At 37.1% G+C, this 21,340-nt stretch overlaps 1 protein-coding gene across 4 annotated transcripts in view; it reads right to left on the reverse strand.

Moving 5' to 3' along the window:
• NFIB (nuclear factor I/B) overlaps nucleotides 1-21,340 on the reverse strand; it is a 173,613-nt gene that overhangs the window by 12,112 nt on the left and 140,161 nt on the right. The window contains exons 9-11 of one of the 4 annotated variants that reach the window (XM_009891491.1): nucleotides 13,001-13,139; nucleotides 9,454-9,536; nucleotides 463-551 (exon numbers count right to left, since the gene is read on the reverse strand). The exons of 1 other annotated variant lie outside the window; for it this stretch is intronic. In XM_009891491.1, coding sequence (XP_009889793.1) covers nucleotides 463-551; nucleotides 9,454-9,536; nucleotides 13,001-13,139 — 311 coding nt within the window. Of the gene's footprint in view, nucleotides 1-462; nucleotides 552-9,453; nucleotides 9,537-12,973; nucleotides 13,140-21,340 lie in introns of all 4 variants that reach the window. 2 more of the 4 variants (XM_009891490.1, XM_009891493.1) reach the window with 2 other exon arrangements.

The following is a 21,340-nucleotide window of genomic DNA, read 5'->3' on the forward strand; positions in this document are numbered from 1 at the left end:
TACATGTTAGTGACCTAAATCTGTACCAGCCAATTAGTCAGAAAAGTCTCTATAAATAGTATGGTTATTCATTGTCCAAAACCACCACCACCTCAGACATATATTATTATACTCATCTGTACTTCTAACAGCACCATTTTCTTTGTGTTAACCACTAAGCCCCCCAAAATATGACCTCTAATTCTGCAAACGACATTTTTAAAGCCTAAGATCAGTATTCCCCTAAATTTACAAACCCTTTGCATTTGACAGCACAGCATTATCATTCCTGGTGCTTATTTAAGGTAGTTTCTAAATTCAGCTTACACTAAAGATAACCTGAACGTGTATGGGAGAAATGTTACAAGCATGTTTTGATCAAATGCTGTCACATATTTCGCTGAAGGCCCACTAAAACAGATACTGTAGCTCAATGCAACTTTTTTAGAGGTGGTGTAGGGGTGGAAATAATTAAAATGTTACCTTTGCCAAGTAATTCCCAATGTATCCTCACTGGCACTGGGGTATAAATGCCTGCCGTTTTGATTCATGGTCCAGTCACAAATTCTCAGCTGTCAATTGAAACCTAGCAGTCAGATATGGATCGAGCAGTACTACAGATTTTAGTATTTAAATGAATACATGCAAACTAGTACTGTACATGGCAAAAGCCTTACTTTCCCAAGAAGTAACTTTAAAAAATAAAAGAAAACAAACAAACAAAGAAAAATAACTTATTCTGAGAAATAAATGCCTATAGATTTGTTTAAGATAATGCTACTTTAATACACTCCTCTATCAATAAAGTATAAAAGAGTAACTGGCGTTTAGCACATAACAATTAGCCATTATTAGATTACAAACTGAGCTGGAATAAAAGGAAATGTTAATATTCAATAGCAAGATACTTTAAGAAAGGAAATTAAAATGCTGTTTTCTCTAAGCAATGTTCTATATGAGTATAAAGTAAAGGTCAAATATAATCAATATCTTGTAGCATGCATTTCGTGAAACATAGAAGACATGCAATTTATAGAAAATTTGCCCAAATTAAACAAACTGTATGTCCTTATCTGGCTATTTAAGAAGGGTAAAGGTATTTTGTAATTGAAGTTTATTTAATCTCATGTTACTGACAATGGTATTACTTAGCAAGAGGTGATAAAATAATCTAATCTTGCTTTGGACTCAGAATAATAGCATTTAAAATACTTTATTGCATTTTAATATAATGAGGAATGTACTAAATCTTAGCTGAAACAAATTCTTCCCAGATCCTCAAATCACCAGTTCTGCCTTCACGGGTTGTTCAAGCAACCCTCTATAGCTCTGTTTATTTAACAGCTGCCCTACAGTGTTAGCAGATTTATTGAAAAGATATACTGCTTATTTTTAAGTTTAAGAAAGTGAACTTATCTGGCTTGTGAAGAAAACATGCATTTTAACCTCTGTATAGTAATGCTGTATATAAATTGCTGTACCATTATATATGATACAGCACTCTGAATTGAAGATAATGTTGCTGAGTTTAATTGCACTCAATGCATTTTAGTTTTCTCTATCGGTATTCACAGTCTTCAGATAGCGTGGGCTACAGCAAACAAACTACAATAAACTATTTTCACAGGAGCACAATTAATTGCAGTCTTTTCCTGAAAAATACAAATGCTGAGGACAAGACAATATTACAAACCTGACCCTGTCTGGCTGTTAGACTCATAAGCTTCCTGCTGTAAAGGTCTGAGAAATGGAAATGTTAGTCTCTGATGTTTTCATAGGGATTGTTTCTTGTTTGTTATCTAAAGAACTCCAAGGGACCTTCTAAAGGCCATTAAAAGCATGACTAAACCACATGAAATTAACCAGAAAAGGAAACATGCAGTCAAAAAGTTTGCTAGAGGTAACTGTGAATAATACATTAAATATGTTTAAAGAAAGGGGTAAGTAAATATTTGGTTTAGTCACTATACAAAACAGTATTGTAAACCTGATTTTAATATTGAAGACAGTAAAATATGTCAGCTCAGTTACTCAATGTACAGTAGATGTACTTCTGCTAGAATCCTTAAGAATGTCATCTTCATTATAGATGCATATTTTAAAGCTTTATAACTCAGCTATAAAAACTCATTTCCAGCTGAAACACAAGACTGAAAGGTTAAACCCCCCTTCTTTTCTTCTTTCACAAAATATAAAATCTATGATTAAAAGCCCTTTGGCTGATTAGAACCATAAAAAATACTAAAATCACAAACTTAGTATTACCAAAATGATTTTATGCAGTTAGGTTTAGGTCAAAAATCTGGCAAGCACTTAGCTTGCTATAGAACCTGATTGCATTTGCCATTTGGGGAAAACAGTAATGGATTGATACGTTACATTTTAGTAAATCAGCTTCTGCACTAAATCATTATATTCTTCCCACAGCCTGTATGAAAACTTTCCACATATACGGTTAATGGGTTAAAATTATCATTAAAAAAGGTCCAAAAAGAGCTTTTCAAACCTATTTCATAAATGTTAGTAATGACATACTTCATACTATATACAGTCATACATACCTCAATACATATACCTCTAAACACTGTAATGGTAATAATAGTACATGTGGATTTTATATACATGTTGTAGACACATACACACACATGTATATGAAGAATCGTGCTACACCAGACTTATAATTAAAGTAAACTGCAGTGATATTCACTGCACCAACAGTACCATACTTGTGGTACTGACACCACCTTGAAGAACTGCAGGTCTGTATGACAACGGGTTCTGTGAAGAACCCAGGACTGCCTCAGCTGTGCTGAAAACCACCTTCCCAATGTTAAAAACTATTTCTCCACACTCCTGAGCAGGCTCACTAAGCTGCCATGTTCTCTTTAGAAACTAACCTGGCAGGAAAATGTTTTTTTCCTCTCTCACATAAAATACCCTCTCCCAAATCACTCCTGCTTAGAGACTAGGATGTCTAAGATTTAGAAATATACTTTTGAAAGTATGTAGAAATATCACTTTCAAAGTCTGCATCTGCATCCCTCATGTGCACTGAGTCCTTTCTGAGTAAAAAGACTGGAGAAGTTTAAACGAGTTCCACAAGCCCTGGTTCTGTTTGATGGAAGAAGATGTCTGTTCACAGCACCAGCAGGAACACTGCCCTTGGAGGATATCCAGACAGCCCAGCAGGGAAAGCCTTGGGGCACAGACCTGACATGAATACCAAGATTTGGAAGGATGTGGGGCACTTTTAGTACAGTGTTTTGAGTGCTATATGTTGTCTGGTGTCAGGCTGAAACCTTTCTGGCTAGTTACAGTCCTCAGAGTAACTTAAGTGACCTCTAAAATCGTGCCACAGTGTTAGCTGGAGAGGAGAAGGCACACTCACTCTCACCCACCGTAAGCTACCTCAAAGAGTTTCTCCGCAGCACATGGGAGAGGCAGGAAATTTCTTGAAGGCTACTTGAGAAAGCTTAAATTCCTCAGTTGAGGGACTTAAGAAATAGTCCTCATGAGACATTTAATAAATGCTGAAAAACATCACTAACCCTCTCAAAAATATGCTACGAATGCAAAATAAATGACCTGATTTGGCATGTGACATGGTGAAAGGCCTTTCCTAGAAGCCTGCTGGACAGGCCTGCTCCTCAGTCCCATGGCTTTGTCGTTTTCAGCAAGGCAAGTCACGTGAACCTCACTTCAATAACACCTTCCATCCACGAAACGTTATCAATGATTTTTTTATTTATCTCTCACCTAACCACCTAACCACCATGTTCTTTCAAAAAGAACATGGGTCTGTGTTCCGAAGTGGGAAAGGATGCCCAGCCTTGCAGCAGATGGGGAAACCTCACAGGCAGTCCAGCCGTTTCCTGACACGTGGAGCTGCAGCGGTCTCTCATCCCTGTGACACGTCTGCACTGCTACACTCATGATGAACAAAGCCCACTGCAAGTGTTTCTCCAGGGCCAGAGTGCCACTCCCTCACCTGCCTCAGCTGCATCACGGGAAAGGGCCGCAGGCCTAGGGAGAAGTAGAGCAGTAGGCTGGGTGCTTCTCCTAACTCCTCCAGCTGCCTGAAAGTCATCCACCTCCCTGCTTCTGCTCTGCCCTCTGTAAAATGCCAGGAAAGTGATTTTGGTTTGCATTTCCCAGTGCTGCGAGACGTACTGATCTGAAGTTCTACCCAAGAGCTAGATTTCACTATAGCTGCCTTTTCAGCTTAAACTGGGCACCTTCCAACCACAACCATCCAGCAGAGTTTTAAGCATACAAATCCTATGTACATTAAAAGCCCGTCGTTAAAGAGCTCAATCTTTTATCATAGTCTGAATAATTTTTACGGGTTAATATTTAAGCAGGTTTTGTATTCTCTTATTTAAAGAGCATTTCAAGCTTCTGTGATTGCTCGTGAAAGTAGATGTGTATTTTGGAAACTGTAATAGAAGACTGTGTTATAGCTTCTGTTAGTTGAGAACAGTCCATAAAACTTAACATTTGCATATTGTCATTGTTTTGACTGAAACTTCCTTTAAATGTGTTTCCTTTCCAGCAAGCATATGTGAAAGGTGACCTCTTATCCATTTACATACCTCCCTGGTGGTCATGTGACCCAGTTTTACGTCAAACTGTCAATTATGATAAGGGACACAATAAGAACAGCCTAAGTGTTGATAACCTGTTTCCTGGCTTTACTGAGAAGTTCTGTTTAGGAGTCCACTTGTGTTCTTCTTTCAGCCTTCTGCTGAAAGCAAAAGCAACATCCACCCAAAACATTTTGCAAACAGATACTCTGTGTTCAGTGGACATTTAAGTTTACAACTTCCATGATGAATAGAATGAAGAGAACTGCATTTTGAACTGTGTGATTCGGTAACTAAAGGATGCATCTGGTTAGAACAACTTCCTACCGAGGAGGCAGGGCAGCCTGGTGTGTAGGAAATAAAAAGCTAGCTACAATTTTCTGATTTTGTATTTTAGAGACCTGAAGTGTTTCTTATTACTACATACATGGCAAATGTCTCACTCATAAATGTCAAAGCTGTGTGAAAAACATGCATACCAAATGCCAAACCCGGAAAGTCCAAGCTCTAGTGAAAACCATGCCATTGTATTAATCAGGGCAAAGACTGGAAGACTTCACTAGCTCCTCAGAAATTGGGCCAGCATTAGTTAGCACAGTTTACTGCAACAGACAGGAAAGTTCTAGAGGTCATTGTCTTCACAGACCTCATTTATTTACATTTTCTAATCAAAACCATAATCACTCATACGTGGCTCCAAGGTGCATTAAAATTAAATAAATGGCCAAGAAAATCTGTCAGCTATTTCATTCATTCCAACATATATCTTATTATTTGTGAAACCATTAATCTGTATTTGCAATATATACAAATGTCTATCCATTCATCCATCCATCCATCCATCCATCCACCCATCCATCCACCACCTATCTTTTTATATTGTTTACACAGGTAAAGGGCATGACTAGTATTTCTGGCAGCATTCTAGTCTTACAACCAGAAACAACATCAACCTGTCTCTAAGTGTCTATCATTTCAAGGACGTAATAAATTCATGAAGTTGAGAACAGTAACACAAGGAGGCTACAGAAATGTCATCCCATAACCATGAGAATTCTGATCAGTAAGACTTTAATGCTGAACTAATGAACTCTCCATTACGATTATATAGCCAAAAGAATGGAGACACAACTAGAATCTGGCAAGGGACTGTGTCCACTTGTAGAAGATTGAATTTGACTGACTTTCCTCAATTTGTTGCTTTTTCCCCTAGTCTAGGCTTAGAAACCACAAATCTTCAGTAGACACAAATCAGAGAAAGAAGGGGGGAAAGGGTGCTCCCATATAATTGTAAAGGTTATCTAACCTTTCTTTTACGCACAATTCATTTAAGATGCTTCTCAGGACAGATGATAAGCACTGAGTATGAGATTCATAAAATAACACCACCAACCACCAATAGTAAAATTAAGAAAAACTCTCTCACTCGGGTACTAGCTCTTATCACTTGCCTTGTCCCTTTCTATGGTGCCCTCCCTGCAGTTACATTATCAATACTTAACAACTCTCAGAAGCTGATGCTGAATCAAGAAAAGCAAACCGAGTGGTCATTAACAATTTGTAATGGACAGTTGGGGGGGGCTGACATGACTTTTTTACAACAGAATTATGAAATACATGTGACTCTCTAGATGTCACTGAAGCATGACATCCGTTTTGTAACTATTCATGTCACAGTATAGAAATATCTAGCATTTGAAGACAGGTAACAGGAAGACCCACCAGCAATTGCAGCTGAAAGTCGACTGCATAGTTATAGTTCCTCATTAGAACTGTGTCTTCCTAACTATCAACGAAGCATGCTAAGTAATGCACATAACAGCACATTTTTCACAGTATCCAGATCAGTACAAGTAAATAAACTGCTCCCATTGGTGTTATTATGCACTGGCTTCCAAAGTTGTATTCAGCGCTTCCCATCTAAATGTGAGTATTCCAGGTAGGCTGTGCTATAAAGTGTTTACTGGAAGTTCTAGCAAGCTATCGCTTTGTCAAAAGACTTCATGTAAGTGCACGTTGCAAAATACATGTGTAACTTTCAAATTTATTGTGGTTACTGTAATTTAAACAAGCTACATAATGGTTCTTTTTAACAACAACAAAAAGTACTCAACAGTACATGCCAATATTTCTCATAACCAGAGAGAATAAATCTTCATAAAGACTCCTCCAATGAAGTAAAAAAACGTACCGGTGACAATATTTATTCTTGAGGGGTCAATGTGCATTACAGGGTATGGTGAATGTTTAAAAGACCTCTGTGGAACTAAAACCATTGACTTTCTAGTTTAGAATTTCTCTCCACTAATACAAAATGATTGATTGCCTTTATTTCATGTACCCCTTGATTTTTCTTTTCATTCATCACGGGCTGCTTTAAACCAAATGCATTTAAAATCTGCCACAAGAAGAGTGGTCTCTTTTAAATTGTTGTAAAGTAATGAAAGGACATAGTAAATCAATCTCGTTTCTGCCTTACCAAAGGATAACCTTTGCTCTATTAAAGTTGTTTAGACAATCTCAGTGCTCTACCTCACTTTCTGGGTAATAAACATATATGGCACTGTCATCTCCAAGTTGCCTTTAGTATTTAAGTGAGTGAAGGTACCTAATTCATTAGAAACTTATATATACGCATTTACATATTTGTATTTATCCATATGAAAAAGCTTTGTTGTTCAAGTATTCCGTTCTTTAAAATGGTTTCAGCAGTACATACCATTTCCTAATTTTGTACATATTTATATGTGTAAGCATCCCCACGCACACCCCCACAAAACACACTCAGGCAAGCATACACATATGTTCATTGCATAAGTTAGAAAAGAATGAAGAATTCACATAAAAGATGAAACCATGACACAATTTTTAAACTTACTATATGGCTCACTGGTCACCAATTGATGCTCCTGAATTAACATAACAAGACTATGAAGCAATATACTTTAGAAGGGAGAACGTTGGTTTCACCCAGTGGCACTGAAGAATTTTTCTGTTTATGAAGTGTATGTGAGAACGAATTTATTTTCCCCTTCCCCCTAAGCCATCTGGCCACATGTTTTACCATGAAAGGGAGTATAAGACACAGTGCATGTAAACACCGAAGACTGTGATGACCCTGAGACCCCCCCTCACTTTTATGTTCCTATGACACTGATGAAATCTCCAAATTTATTTCCTTCTACACAAAGCCAAAAATATACAGAAGATGCAGGAAATACGCAATGTATGATTTACATGTCATAAACTCAGCCAAGAGAAAATTTAGTATGCTGCCACTATGTTCTAACATGTGACAAGAAGTTTGCAACTCCTTCAACGAACTTGGAAGAAGGTGGAGTGGGCTTAAGCAGTAGCAAATTTGCAGAAAAAATTGCATCTAAAAACATGTAATGAAAAAAAATGATGGCACATCCTCAAATTAAATGGAAGTCAGAGACTTTTCAAAGGATACTATGTAAAACTTCACATGAAAAGAAGAGAGACGTTGTGTGTGTTTTAAAATACAATAAACATATGCCATATATCTTTTAAAAAGAACCACGTTATAGTAATTAAAACACATTTTATGACACAACAATCTTTGAGAGGTTAAAAAAAAAGCAATACACCAGGAAATTTACTGAAAAATGAATGGTTGGCAAAACCACTAATTGTCATTTGCTATTTTCATAAAAGTGTACAGATGTTTCCAGTTAGGCCTCACTGGTTAAAAAAAAAAAAGTTGGCAAAGCATCAACTATCTTGAATAAACGATCATCTTTATGATTTTCTCTGAACTCTGCATGTGGTGACCTTTAAAATGGACATACTGCCACCTTGCCCTGGGAGTGGGTAGGGATAGAGAGTTCCAGATGAAGCACACTTCAGCTATATCTCAGCAAACACAGAACAGGTAGGTTTTACTGAAAAATGAAACAGGCGTGTGTACCAACTGTTGACAGGAACCCAAGCCTGAGAAGAAAATACACTACAATAAAAACCAAGGACTATTTAACAGCCTCTTTCGTACTGCCATATTCAGGTTTTTTCCTTATAACATTTTACATGCTGTTAATTTCAAAGTCCTCTACTTTTAAGATCTAGGAGAAACACAAACACACATCATAAAATATGTTAAAGTTCTAAAGGGTCTGAATTTATTCTTGTTACTAGTAATGTAGCATTTCTGTATATGCATGGCCTTGCTACTGACTGCAGCTAATTTGTTTGTAAGCCATCATTAATCTCGACTGTATATTTTCACAGTTTGGGTAAACACTTCATTTGCATTAAATTTACAGCATTAATGAGATGTGAAATTTAAAATGCTACTTGAAACATAAATGATGTAAGAAACTAGAACAAAACTGGTTTTATCACATTTAAAATCAGCAGACCAATTTAAACCTATTAAACTAGAAATGATGATGTGTTGCATTGAGAATTTGGTTTTATAACTCATCTTCTAGAAGTAAAATGAAGAAATGTAAGCTTAAACATCTGGGGAAAAAAAACAAAATAGCTTGAAAATAATAAGTTGGACTTTGTGCTTTGGACATTTTGCTGATTTTTTAAATTGATTTTGAAATAAGTATTTGTTCCTTGTACACGTCGTTCTCTTTCCTAAAGTCCTATTAAAGATTACATGTATGAACTCTTCACAGATAAAACAATTGAAAGAAATATAATTAGAAGTTCCTTAAGATGGTACAAGTCTAAGAAATAAAGCATATGCTAAATTGATGTTCCTTAAAGGGTTCAGTTTTGTTTTGAATAAATTTCACTTTCAGATGACAAATACTGAAACCCTTAGGATCCCAGTCTAATCCAAGATCACAGTGGCAACATGTAGGAAGGTAATATCGCAAAATCTTCTCTATAGCATTACACCTATGTGAAACTTGCCCACCTGTTGCTGGTGTAGGAAGGATGGGTCTCTTGGGCTTAGTCCCACATATCGATTGGCTTGGGATGTGCCTGAGGCTGTGTAGGCTGATTAAGGAAGAACAAAACAGATTGATAAAAATACCAACCTATCATAACTATTACCCTGTGCAGGTACAGTACAAATATGAGAGATCCAGAGTTATGAATTTGCAAGATATAGGATGTGTCTGTGGTTTTCCTTTATTTTAACTTTAATAGAATACAAAAGAAAAATTGGACCAAATTTGGAAAGGCGTGTGTAAATTCCTATCAACTTCAATGGAAGCTGCATGTGTCAATCACACTGATGTCTCTTGTTAAATAAAAGCTCCCCTGATTAATGTATGCATTTGAAGGAATCACGAGCCTGATTCTTATTGTCATTACACCAATCTAAGGCACCAGTGAAATCACTGAGATTACAATGTTGAGAGAAAGTGCACACTTATTATTCTCACTGCTGTGAAGACCCGTCACAAAACTGTAAAAGAACAACAAAAATTGGAATCAAAATTTCAGTTTACTTATGTGGCATAAAATGAATCTTTACAGACCTTTGGAAACTGGAAGTAATCTGATTAGTATTTTAATGAGAAGGGAGCTAATTTTTACTGTGCAATACAATACTAAATATTCAACTCCCATATACATCAGGAAACAACATTTTCCCAGGGGACAATTTAAGGAAGTCTCTTGCTGTCTGCTACAGAAGATTAAAGAAATCCATTTCTGAGGAGAAAGGGCATGGTAGGTAATGCTGAGATTAGTTGCAAGATACGGATCCTTCACCTGTAGGTCACATCCCTGTCTGGTCTCTGTCAGTAATCCCTAAAACCCATTACCCTCTCATGGCTTTTGGTGGTACTTATGAAATGAGGTGTATGGTCTTACTCCCCTTCCCAGTGTGGAAATGTCATGCTGCAACTTGCAGCATCACAACCTGGAAACTTGCTGGCAGAAAGAGCAAAACTACTAAAATCGAACAGACATACACAAGGATGAGGAGCTAGATGGGAGCACTTACTGGATTGGCCTGTTAGTATTAGTCACATAGCAAGTACAAGTAAATGAAATCCATTAAATTAAAAAAAAAAAAAAAAAGGCTTTATACAGTAAACAGGCTTTACTGAAAAACTGTCATAAAAATTAATCAGTTATTAGAAGGAAATTATGGTGGAGGCCACAGGGTTCCCCAAATATTACCAAAGCCTGCTGTTCTTTCTCATTCAAAACAATTCTGCTATTGCACTTCAGAATGAAAAGCAGTGCTAATCATTTGCTGTTTTATTCTCATCAGACTGAATAATAATGATAACTTGTTGTCCAAGCATATGTTTTACATATATATATATTTTGAATCAATCAATCAATCAGTTATTGCAAATAAAAGTAAAACTATGCCTTAAAATATATTTAGTCTTGTTTTTCCCATTAAGTTAGTATTAGCACTCTGTGTGGCAGGTCTAATAAGACTGATAATACAGTTTATATGAATTCATATATTATTTCTATGTCAGCAGGACATGAGCACTCATTTTTTGCTATTTTCTTCATCAACAAGCTATGTTCTTTCGCTTTTTTGCTCTTACAGTTACCAATCCAGTTTCAAAAGGCTTTACTAAGCAGAAACACTACTGCATTTCTCTGAAAACCATAAAACTCTGAAAATGTAGGATTTATACGCTATTTCATATGCAGAACTCGCACATTCAGATAAAATTTGTACATAGGGGATCTTTTGTTATTATTTACATGCTGTAGTGACAGACATTGGATCTTTAGGCAAGAAGCTACTTGCACAGTGCTGTGGAAGCATGAGGAGGCCTTATTTCAAATATCTAAGCTGAGATGTTCTAAGGTTCTTGAGGAATCAGATACCCAAGTTCCAATGAATTGCACAAGAAACTGGGTGCCAACTTCATTTGAAAATACAGTCCACGTTTTTCCCTTAGCAGGAGAACAATGAACAGATTAGGTTTGCTTTCCTATAATGATGAATAGTATGGTCAGATTACCAAAAAACACACCAACATAGTTCTGACATTGTATTTGTTCTTTTTGCCATTTGTATTAGAAACCCTGACGTCATCTGAGACAGCTACTTAGGCCAGGCACGATCATGTCAAACAGGAAGAATGAAACCATGAATACTTGAAACTATACGTGAACTCAGTTTTCTCAGTTTTCTGTTCTGGACCAAAGGTTTAGTGCAACAGCTTCTGGTTTGCTGGTAAAACTAACTCTTCTTAAAAAGTGCAAGAACTGTGCCACAAACCACCAGGGAGGGTACAGATATAATCTACCACCTTTTAACAAAACTTCTACTGTACTAAAAGAAGAGCTGAAATCCTTCCATAAATCTATCTATATAATTATTTGTTTATACTTAAACAATAGTTTTTCCAAAAGTTATTACCATCCTTTTACAATGAAGGCATAACCAGTTTTCCTCCTTTACGTCTCTGCCACTCTTATGCAGTTGAGTCTCATCTCTGCTTCGCATTCTAATAAAAGGTTTAAAGTAGTATAACATCTAAGAAACATACAGTTTATGGTCTCTGTTAACAACAGACTAAAAGTTACGGACTGGATTCCCAGTTCAAATACTAAACAGGTCTAAAGCAAGTCATTTTAATGTAACAGACCCTAAAGATATTAATATTTTTAGAGTGGTAAGTTTTCTTCCAAAGGATATGTCTGGAAATGTCTCCTAAAGATCTTCACTATTCTGATAAATACTAGTAACACTGGCCATCTCAAGTCCAAATAAAAGTTCAAAGACAACAGAAATGCAGAAAGTAGTTAAAAAGCAACAGTCTGCATCACTGAGCATAAGATGTGTATTTGGAAGAGACAAAATTACCCTATACAATAGTAACACCTTTGCTCTTATTTCCAAAACCGCAATTCCATTGAAGATAATAGGATAAATAATATGGTCCTATAGTAATAAAGAGCTTAAAACATTAAATTTAGGATTTGGTTTTTGTTTGTTTGTTGTTAGGTTTTTTTATCAGTTGTTTTTGCTGAAAACGACACAACCTATGTCAACATGCAATTGTCATAGCTCGGATTCAGTATGTTTTGTAACAAGGCTTGATTTCTGTAGGAAAGCTCATTGAGGAGCAAATTATCCAATTTCTGGCTGGAATTCCGTCTGCGGGTCATTGTAAAACCTTGCTGTCTGGGTGTGCTTCTCAATGTCTTTACAATGTCCACCTTAGATGAACAACCACGTTCTCTTTTTCTTGAATAGTTGTCAAATATGCAGGCTTTTCCCTTTCATTTTGGTTGTCATGTCACAAACTTTGCTTCATGTAACATGATGCATTGGTTGAAATTTGGGGAGGAAAAGCTTTGCAGTCAGATCACGTTTGCTCTCCATGTAAAATGATGAGCATCCGCTTGGTCAAATAGTAGGAAAAGGCGCCTTTTTCTGGCCTCAATTTGAAATCATATTGGATCTTCGATGGACATTTTTTGTTTCCTAAAGAAATACTTACTGGTTGCTGTAGGTGAAGATGCCTCACCTTCAGTGGATGTAGTGATGGGTTTAGTATCTGTCATGGTCAGGGTCACAGGTCGCACCGCACTGTGATGGGGAGAGGGTGCCAAAACTGGAGTAAAATCGCCAGGCACTGTCCCTACTACTTGACCACTGCTGTTAGGCTACAAAACAAAACCAAAAGAATGCCTTGTGAAACATACACATTGTGTTTAAGGAACCTACCCGCCTATCTTAGGGTTTTCCAGAATGCCCATCACTGGAATAGCTGCGTGCTGGAATGTGCTGTTCTAACAAAGCTATGAGTATCTATGTGGTATTTTCAGCAGGCATATGCCTCCTCAGATAGGTAGTACATGCTTAAGTAGCAGTACCTTTTGGTAAGAATTCTTTCTTTCTGGATGTATCACGCATCAGATTGTTTCAAAATATATTTGCTCTTCATGCAGTGGCTGTGGACCACAGTAAATCCCAGGATAGCAGGATTGAACTGACCAGGCATTGGCCCTAACGTACAAAGTATTAAGAGCAAATGAATGATGCAAAACCTTTGTTTTCACATGCCATACCACTCTGGTTTGGAGCATAACCAAGACTTGACCACAGTTGTCCACAGAGGTTACACATACTGGAAGGCTAACTAATAATTCACATGTTTAGGAGTCAAGGAGAGGGTTAGGATGTGATGCACCATAATGCATATGTCATAACATCTGGCCAAAAGCTGACTACCAAACACACAGAAGTGTTTAATAATGGCAACTTTGCAACTCAAGAGCACAATAAATGAAATAAACTTCTTTCATAGATACAAGAGGCAGTCTGCCTGTGACCTAATGGTACAGGTCATCAAGGTAATATGCTATTTTCTGCATATAGGCACATCTGAATTTGTCAATGTTCAGCAGTAAATGTTTATCCAATGCATAAACACACCTTAGACATTTTGCATTACTGTAAATACTCCAACAGTAAATAACCTGTAGTAAAAATCAGCAAGTAGAACATAGGTTTTTTACAGTGGATGATAACTTTTGTCTGAAACTGATTGTGTGTTCTGTGAATCATAGGTATTTTAAAACACAGCCATACAAGTAAAAAATACTGAGATCTCATTAAGAGAAGGATTTGTCAAATCTGAGATAACTCAGAGTAAAGTGATGGACTGATAAAATACCCGATTCAACTGATATAAGGGAAGGTTAAAAGAGGTAATCATGACTGGTAATGAAATAATAACTGGGGTGAGACAATTACTGCAAGTACATGCACAGTATAAACACACAGAAGAAGAAGGAATTATTTGGAAAGTACAGGAAGTATAAACTTGGGGTAATGGAATGAAATCGAGAAGGAGGAAATTTAAAATTAATAGCAGGAGAAAATTCCTGGCACTATGATCTACTAGACTTGCAAATGCCCCCAGGGGAGAGTCTTGTTTTTTAGGACATCTAAAACTAAGCTAGAAGAAAATGCTACAAAATATAAGTGCAAATGGAGACCAATCTTGTATTCATAAGAACACTGAGCAGTTAGCAGACTATTTCCCTTTCTAAAATCACAAGCCTTACCATAAAAAATAACAGCAAAAACATACACTAATGAGAAGTGTCCAACAAACTACCCCTCTAAATGAAAAAAAGTCACCCCTTAAACATAACAGTAAGTTTGAGGGGTTGTTGGAGTCAGGGTGGGGACAGGAGAACCATGGAATCCCAAGATCTTGGGTGGTATTTACCACTTTTTCATTCATGTTCCATTGCGTAAGATGAGAAGTTACTACTATGAGTTCAGCAATGGGAATGTGTCAGCTATCAAAGTAGCATCAAAATACGAAAGTAGTATAGATTCAAAGGAATGACAATGCATTCACAAATAGCACAATTTTCCCCAATAACTAGCATGCTACATTAAGTTTTATTCCCTAGGTGAAACTTAACAGCTATATAGATCTCCCTTATTATGTGTACTTGAAATGAAAGTGAGGTGTGGCAGAACACACAGAAGACAATTTCTAGAGAATAATGTGGCCTAAAAGTTTACTGAGCATTGGTTCACATGCTTACATGATCGATGGGTCATAAGTGGGGAACGCACTCAGTAATTACAGAGGTCTTTCCTCAAGAATACAAATTACATCTTTATATTACAGTAAACGGTAATACATTAAGTATGTGTCAATAAGTCCACTTTCTTTGAGATCTAACTTAGCAGTAGTTTAGGGAATTTTATTCTGTGGGCTCTATTTTAAAGGCCTGCCAGCCTCTGAAACCAGACATCTTGGTGACTAGAAATCTGCCTCGACCTGCCTTAGAACAAAATGAAAATTTTAACTAACATAAATTCAGAAAATCTCTTAAGATTCTCTAAAATAAATTCCCCACACAAAAGACCCAAGATACTCCACAACTTAGAGGCAAGTATTCTCACTCGCTGATTGCAAGTTCTACACAGTTCAACTTGAGACATCTCGACGTTGCAATAAAACAGGCTCTGCTGGAGGTAAGGGAGCCATTACACAGTTTAAAGCATTTGTGGGGAAAACTGCTAGAAATTTAGGCAGGTCTTATGGTAAACCTTTATCTAAAACACCAAAGGTCTTGTCAGTAAGACCTGCTTGCTATGTTGGACAGGATTTTCAGTATGTTTCTGGGGAGCCTGTTGCAGAGGCAAGCCCCCTCTCCTGCCACAGCAGCCCAGCTCTCCACACAGTCTGATGGAGAAACTACCACCTCTCAGTTACCTCTGGTAACTCCTGGGTGGAGTCACTGACTTGTGACCACAGGGCTACCTCAGAAACCTGAGCTCACATGCTGTGCTAACAAATCACAAAAACAACTGAGAATCGCTGACCAAAACAACCAACTTTTAGTAAAAGCTAAGAAAGAAGATTCCAGGGAGTTCATAAATTAAAGCAGCCAGTATCATCAGCTTCCAAATGCAGCTCTGTCTCCAAAGCCAGGCTCAAATGAATTAGAAGGACACAGCTGGAGACCAGGATGATTTACAGCAATGTATCACCTTCTACTGTTCCCTACTGATCCCGATCAACAGGAATGCAATGGCTTACATGGACTCCAGCTTAGCCCTTGTGCGTATGGTCCACATGAGCAAACTGTTTCCTTGCTGAGTTATAAGACAAAGAATATACTTATAACCCATTCCCATGTAAACCATGTTTTTCCCTGTGCGATACATAACAGCAGTGCAGTGCATCACCCCATTTCATCCAAATTGAGGGTGAAACCCTGTACTTGTTGAAATCCATAGGGAATTTGCTAGTGATTTTGTGGATGTGGTTTGTGACCCACCCACCAAGTGTTTATACTTCTATTTCTTTTCTTTTCTTTTTTTTTTTCTTTTTTTTTGTGTCTTCTTAAATGGTAGCCGTTGTTCCATATCCATCCTACATGCAAAACTGAGTGCAGGCACAATACAATGAAACTGAGGTCTGCAACCTCTAGACAGAAAAAATGAAACGTTGGAAGTAAGGAAAGGGAAAACTCACTACTTCAGTAAGTTTAATTCTTATGGTTCCAACATTTCAAACTCTGACTGCAACTTAGATTTCAAATGCACTTATAACCTAGTGATCCACCTCTCAACAATTTTATTGCATTTTGTCACATTTCCCCAAGTATCTTCTGACTGCACTGTATGATTTATACTGGTTTTATTTTTCTAACCTCTAACATCTATTATTTTGCTTTTTCAAGTACTTTACCTCTGTTTCCATATTTGTAACATAACATTTGTTGTAAAAATTTTGCAGTAATGTCAAATACTGTGTATTGTAATAACTGTTCAGGTGTTACTGCTCGACAAAAAAGATAACACAAGAAGGGATAAGTACAGATATGACAGAGCTTGGTGTACCATGTCTAAGAACCTAACTTTTCCCCCATGCTGAAAGTTTCCTGTATTTAAATTTTTAACTAACTCCAACTGTAGGTAAGCACATACCTACTGAGATTTTTACACATGTAATTCTTCTTCAACAATCCCAACTGTCTTTCCGATGTGAACTAAGGTCCTCCCTTTGACACAGCTTGTCATGGGAAATGGTACATATGAAATTTTCTTAAAACGTCAGTGTTTTTCCTAGGTGTGCTACATTTGAAAAGAGAATTTATGAAAAGTGGTCTCATACCCTCCCAAATGCTCTTACATGAATGTCACTCATAAGAAACCTTCCTGAAACATCCATACTTGTCTTTCTTGTATGCAGTGAACAACAATGAAGCACTAAACAAAACTAATACTTAAGTTATCATAAATATTTTGCAGCTTAAGATCATAAAGCTGTCCCAAACAAACAGATCATGTAATGGGCTCAGAGTTATTGCTTAGGCCTGTCTTCAGACTGACGCTGACATGGACACATTGGTTTATGTGCAGTTAGCACTTCTATGGTGCTTTGCAAACACAAAACTAAAAGCTTTTTAAATACAGGTCTAGATTCTGGATCATGGTAGTTGATAGCAGTACAAGCTCAAGAATACTGGCTCTCAGATGTCTCAAGTCCTGTCCTGCTTTAAGTTTTCAGTGCAAAGAGGGAAACCCCTCAGAAATAGCCCTCTGAAGTTGTCGATTTGTGATCTTATTGAAAACTGGCTGCTAGAAAGAACTTTTGTGACCTATTCTCCTTTTAACTTTTGCAGTTATGTCAAAAGATATTTTAGCATAGAAACTATGTATCTACTGGACAGTATCCACTTGAACTACAAGCGTCAATATTTATAGCACATCATTTAATACAAATTCATTTTGTCCTTATTTAAAACAAGTTCTAGGTTCTAATTCCAGTTTTCCCTGAAGAGATTCTTACAGACAAAAGCATTACAGGTGAAAAATCAACTGTTACCATCACCTAGGGCATCAATATGTCTGTGTGATGGATTCACAAGCAGAGAGATGATGCCTGAGGCATACGCCTCAAGCAAATTGCATGGAGGCAGCTGTGTTAGATAAACAAGCTGTGCATTTGAAAATGGGAGAGGGAAAGAAGCAAATGCAATGAATGTCTGGCAAATTTAGCCCTAATTTATGCAGGTATACATTTTTCTGTTGTTGGATTGGAGGCTAATTCGATTTTCAGATCTGTGTTACATTTTCCACCTTGTTAATTCACACCATCTTGAATTGCCACAGATTAAGCCATTCATGTGCCCAAAGCCACAGTTGAGTTGTATTCACTGTCATAGCTGTAACATCACCTAACTCAGACTGTCAGACTGTTAATATCTGATTGTGTGCACTACACACACTTTCAGTTGGTCCTTAGGTCTGAAGTCTGAATAGAAACTTATAACAGATATGAATATAGACTTTCTTAAAATCGGGATTCACTATACCTGTTTTCCCTGCTGGAATTTTACTAACATATTTATAATCAGTAATTAATCAACCTCCTCTCAGACTTCTGTTCACAAATTTGCCCAAATATTAGCACATTTACACCCTACATCTTCAGTTACATTTCAGGACATTGTTTTGTCATTGAGCTTACTAATTCCAGTGTTAAAAAATCTTTCTGATTCCATAGTGAAATGGCAACACTAACCTCTACACACAAGATATCCAAATATGACAGAAATTCTACATACATATAAAACAATTCACATAAACTATGAAGTTGCTTAAGTGATAAAATATATTTTATGTTTAAATTTGCACAGAATCTTTTTTTACAAAATAATTGTAATTATAATTCCAAATGAAATAATTTCAAATTTGCTTGGAATCTTAAATACAAAGCCTCTCCAGGTAAATAATCAACAAAGGCCAGAAATCATCTTAATCCTGTGCATGTCCCAGGTACAGCTACATATGATACTGGTTAGTTATTGCAGAAAGAAGTTTCAGGGCTTAACAAAAATTACATTATTCCAGCTAACCGCTATGCTTGGAGAACAATATATTTGCACCTCAAAGCACAGGCTTTTCAATAGAAACTCTATGTTTCCCAAGATGGTTACCCTATAATAGCCAGGTGATCAACAAATGAGTGCAGTTTAGTCAAACTGGTTTCAGTGGGTTTGGAAATACTCTATCACCCATTTCTCCTCAACAGTTCCAGTCCCTTGTAATAGCAAAATTCAGATACTATGGTGAAGCATATCACTGCAAAACCCTATGGCAGTGTAGTTTTGAGATCATTGATTGAACTAATTTTGTTGATGAAGCTGTAGAAGATCCAGTTCTGCACATTTTGGTCCCCTGCTTATGTATCAAATACCTTGTTTAAACAGTTGTCTACTAGCCACATCTACAAAACTGGAGATCATAGCTAGTAAGTTCTGTCCATGCCACTGTGCTCTGTGATATCCACAGAGGGTGATGGATGTTTCAGAAAAATCTACAAGTAAAAGAAACTGGAAGAAGTATCTTCCACTTTTCTAACTCCCGTATACAATATAATCCTAGCCTTTTACCTCAGTAGAGCTTTTGTCTAGAGCACCCTAATGCTACGTCACCTATAAACACACAATGGCCATGTTAGTCTCTCACTGAGACAGCTCAATGGTACAGGAGGCAGTTTCATCAAGTGTGAGGAAGACATATCCTCAAGTTATTACCTATCTGAGTAATATAACAAAGTGCCTTTGAGACTCAACTAAACATGAGGGAATGGTATTATTAGAGCACTGCCAGTGAATCTGAAGAAGGTACTGTAGGGCAGTTCCACCTCAGGTTGAACCTGGTGGGTTCCATAAAGCATTTGTTGAACAAAAAGCAAGGCTATACAGATTTACTTTCTGCTATTGGACACTATGGTAGAAACAGAAATGTACTTTGCCTTTTTATAGTGCCTCTTACCACTTTTCATAAGGATGAATCTCACTAGTTTCCATACCCTTGCAACCTGAGTAACTCATTGCTACAGCACATCTTACACAGACCTCACTGGGAGATGCCACACAAAACCTTCAAGTGTTGTGACACGCAGCTACCTGTCTGCTTGAGGAATTAGCTTCAGAAAAAACATGTTGTTGCCAGTTCTTGGCTGCAACATCACTTCTGTACTACTTTCTGAGAAAAATCAAGGTGCTGACTTTGATCTATAAAGCTCCGAGTCTCATCCATTTGAGAAAGCATTTTCCTCTTGATGTCACGCTGCTGAAACTGAGAGCAACTGCAGAGCTTCAGCCACCCATGTTCAGATACAGATATCATAAGACATTCTAGATGAAGAGTCCTCCATCCTGAATCACAATTTTATCTGCGAGCTCAAAATATCTGAATTATTTGTCAACAGGTAAAGCACAAAGAAATACCCAACTTGCCTTGTACGTTTGCCTTTACAACAGGGTAAGCCCATGTTACACAAGCATGGGAAAGGAAATCTCTTTGTAGACAAATGTTCAAAAGATATCATTGGGTTAAATGGTATTTCATGCACCCTGGAGACTTATAACTGTGCATTTAATAAACTAAAAATCAGCAAACTAAATACAAAGTTATCATTTACAACAGCAATTAAATCTTTAAAGGCTTTGTCAGTAGACACAGTTAAGCCAGTACTCTCTCTCTCTCTCTCTCTCTCTCTCTCTCTCTCTCTCTCTCTCTTCCAAGTACAATTAAAAAAAGCACATTGCCATAATTAGTCTTCAATAGTTTCTTAAAAATTACAAGGAAAGACTTGCTCAAGAAGCTGAAAACTATTATATGTCAACAAATAAAGGTGCTAGCTATACCAAAGAAACCATATGCACACATACTGCTTGTGTCGGCTTATTCTGCTAGTATTCTCCCAGGAACCAACAAGAAACTGTTTGACCACCCCAAACACAGCCCCACAAGATTCCCTCCTCATTGCTAAACAACTGCAGCTATTATATTGAAGAATGACAAAGCATCTGCCTGGCATTCTTGAAGAGTGTGCCTATCTTTCATTGAACAAAAAATTGAATACCCCAGTCAATTATGAGAAGAAAGTAAATGGCCTCACCATCTTCCAGAAGCAGTTCTTCTCAAGCAGTTCAGATATTTCTGTCTTCAGACAAAGATAAAACCATTAAAAAGATAAAGCTGCAAACTAGCCCACCTTGCAACAAAGTACATTATAACAGCCCCAGGAACTTTAGTCAATATGTGGACAGTGGTAGACTTGGACTGTAGTACGTAACAAGTGTAAACCATTTATTGTAAGAGGAAAAGGGTCCAATACTTAACTCCCGCAAACTGGAGGCAGTTTTACCGTGCCATTGAAAACTGCGTATTTCATCAAAATACCACAAAATTTGGTTTAAGGTTACCTGTAAACTGTGCCCTTCATAATCCAAACTCAAAGGGCTTGCAAGATTGTCTACTTCTGTTTGCTTTCTTCACTCAAAAAAAAAAAATTTCACTGATCCCAGGGTGT

This window comes from Charadrius vociferus, unplaced genomic scaffold (assembly GCF_000708025.1).
Source record: "Charadrius vociferus isolate BGI_N301 unplaced genomic scaffold, ASM70802v2 scaffold198, whole genome shotgun sequence".
Taxonomy (NCBI): domain Eukaryota; kingdom Metazoa; phylum Chordata; class Aves; order Charadriiformes; family Charadriidae; genus Charadrius; species Charadrius vociferus.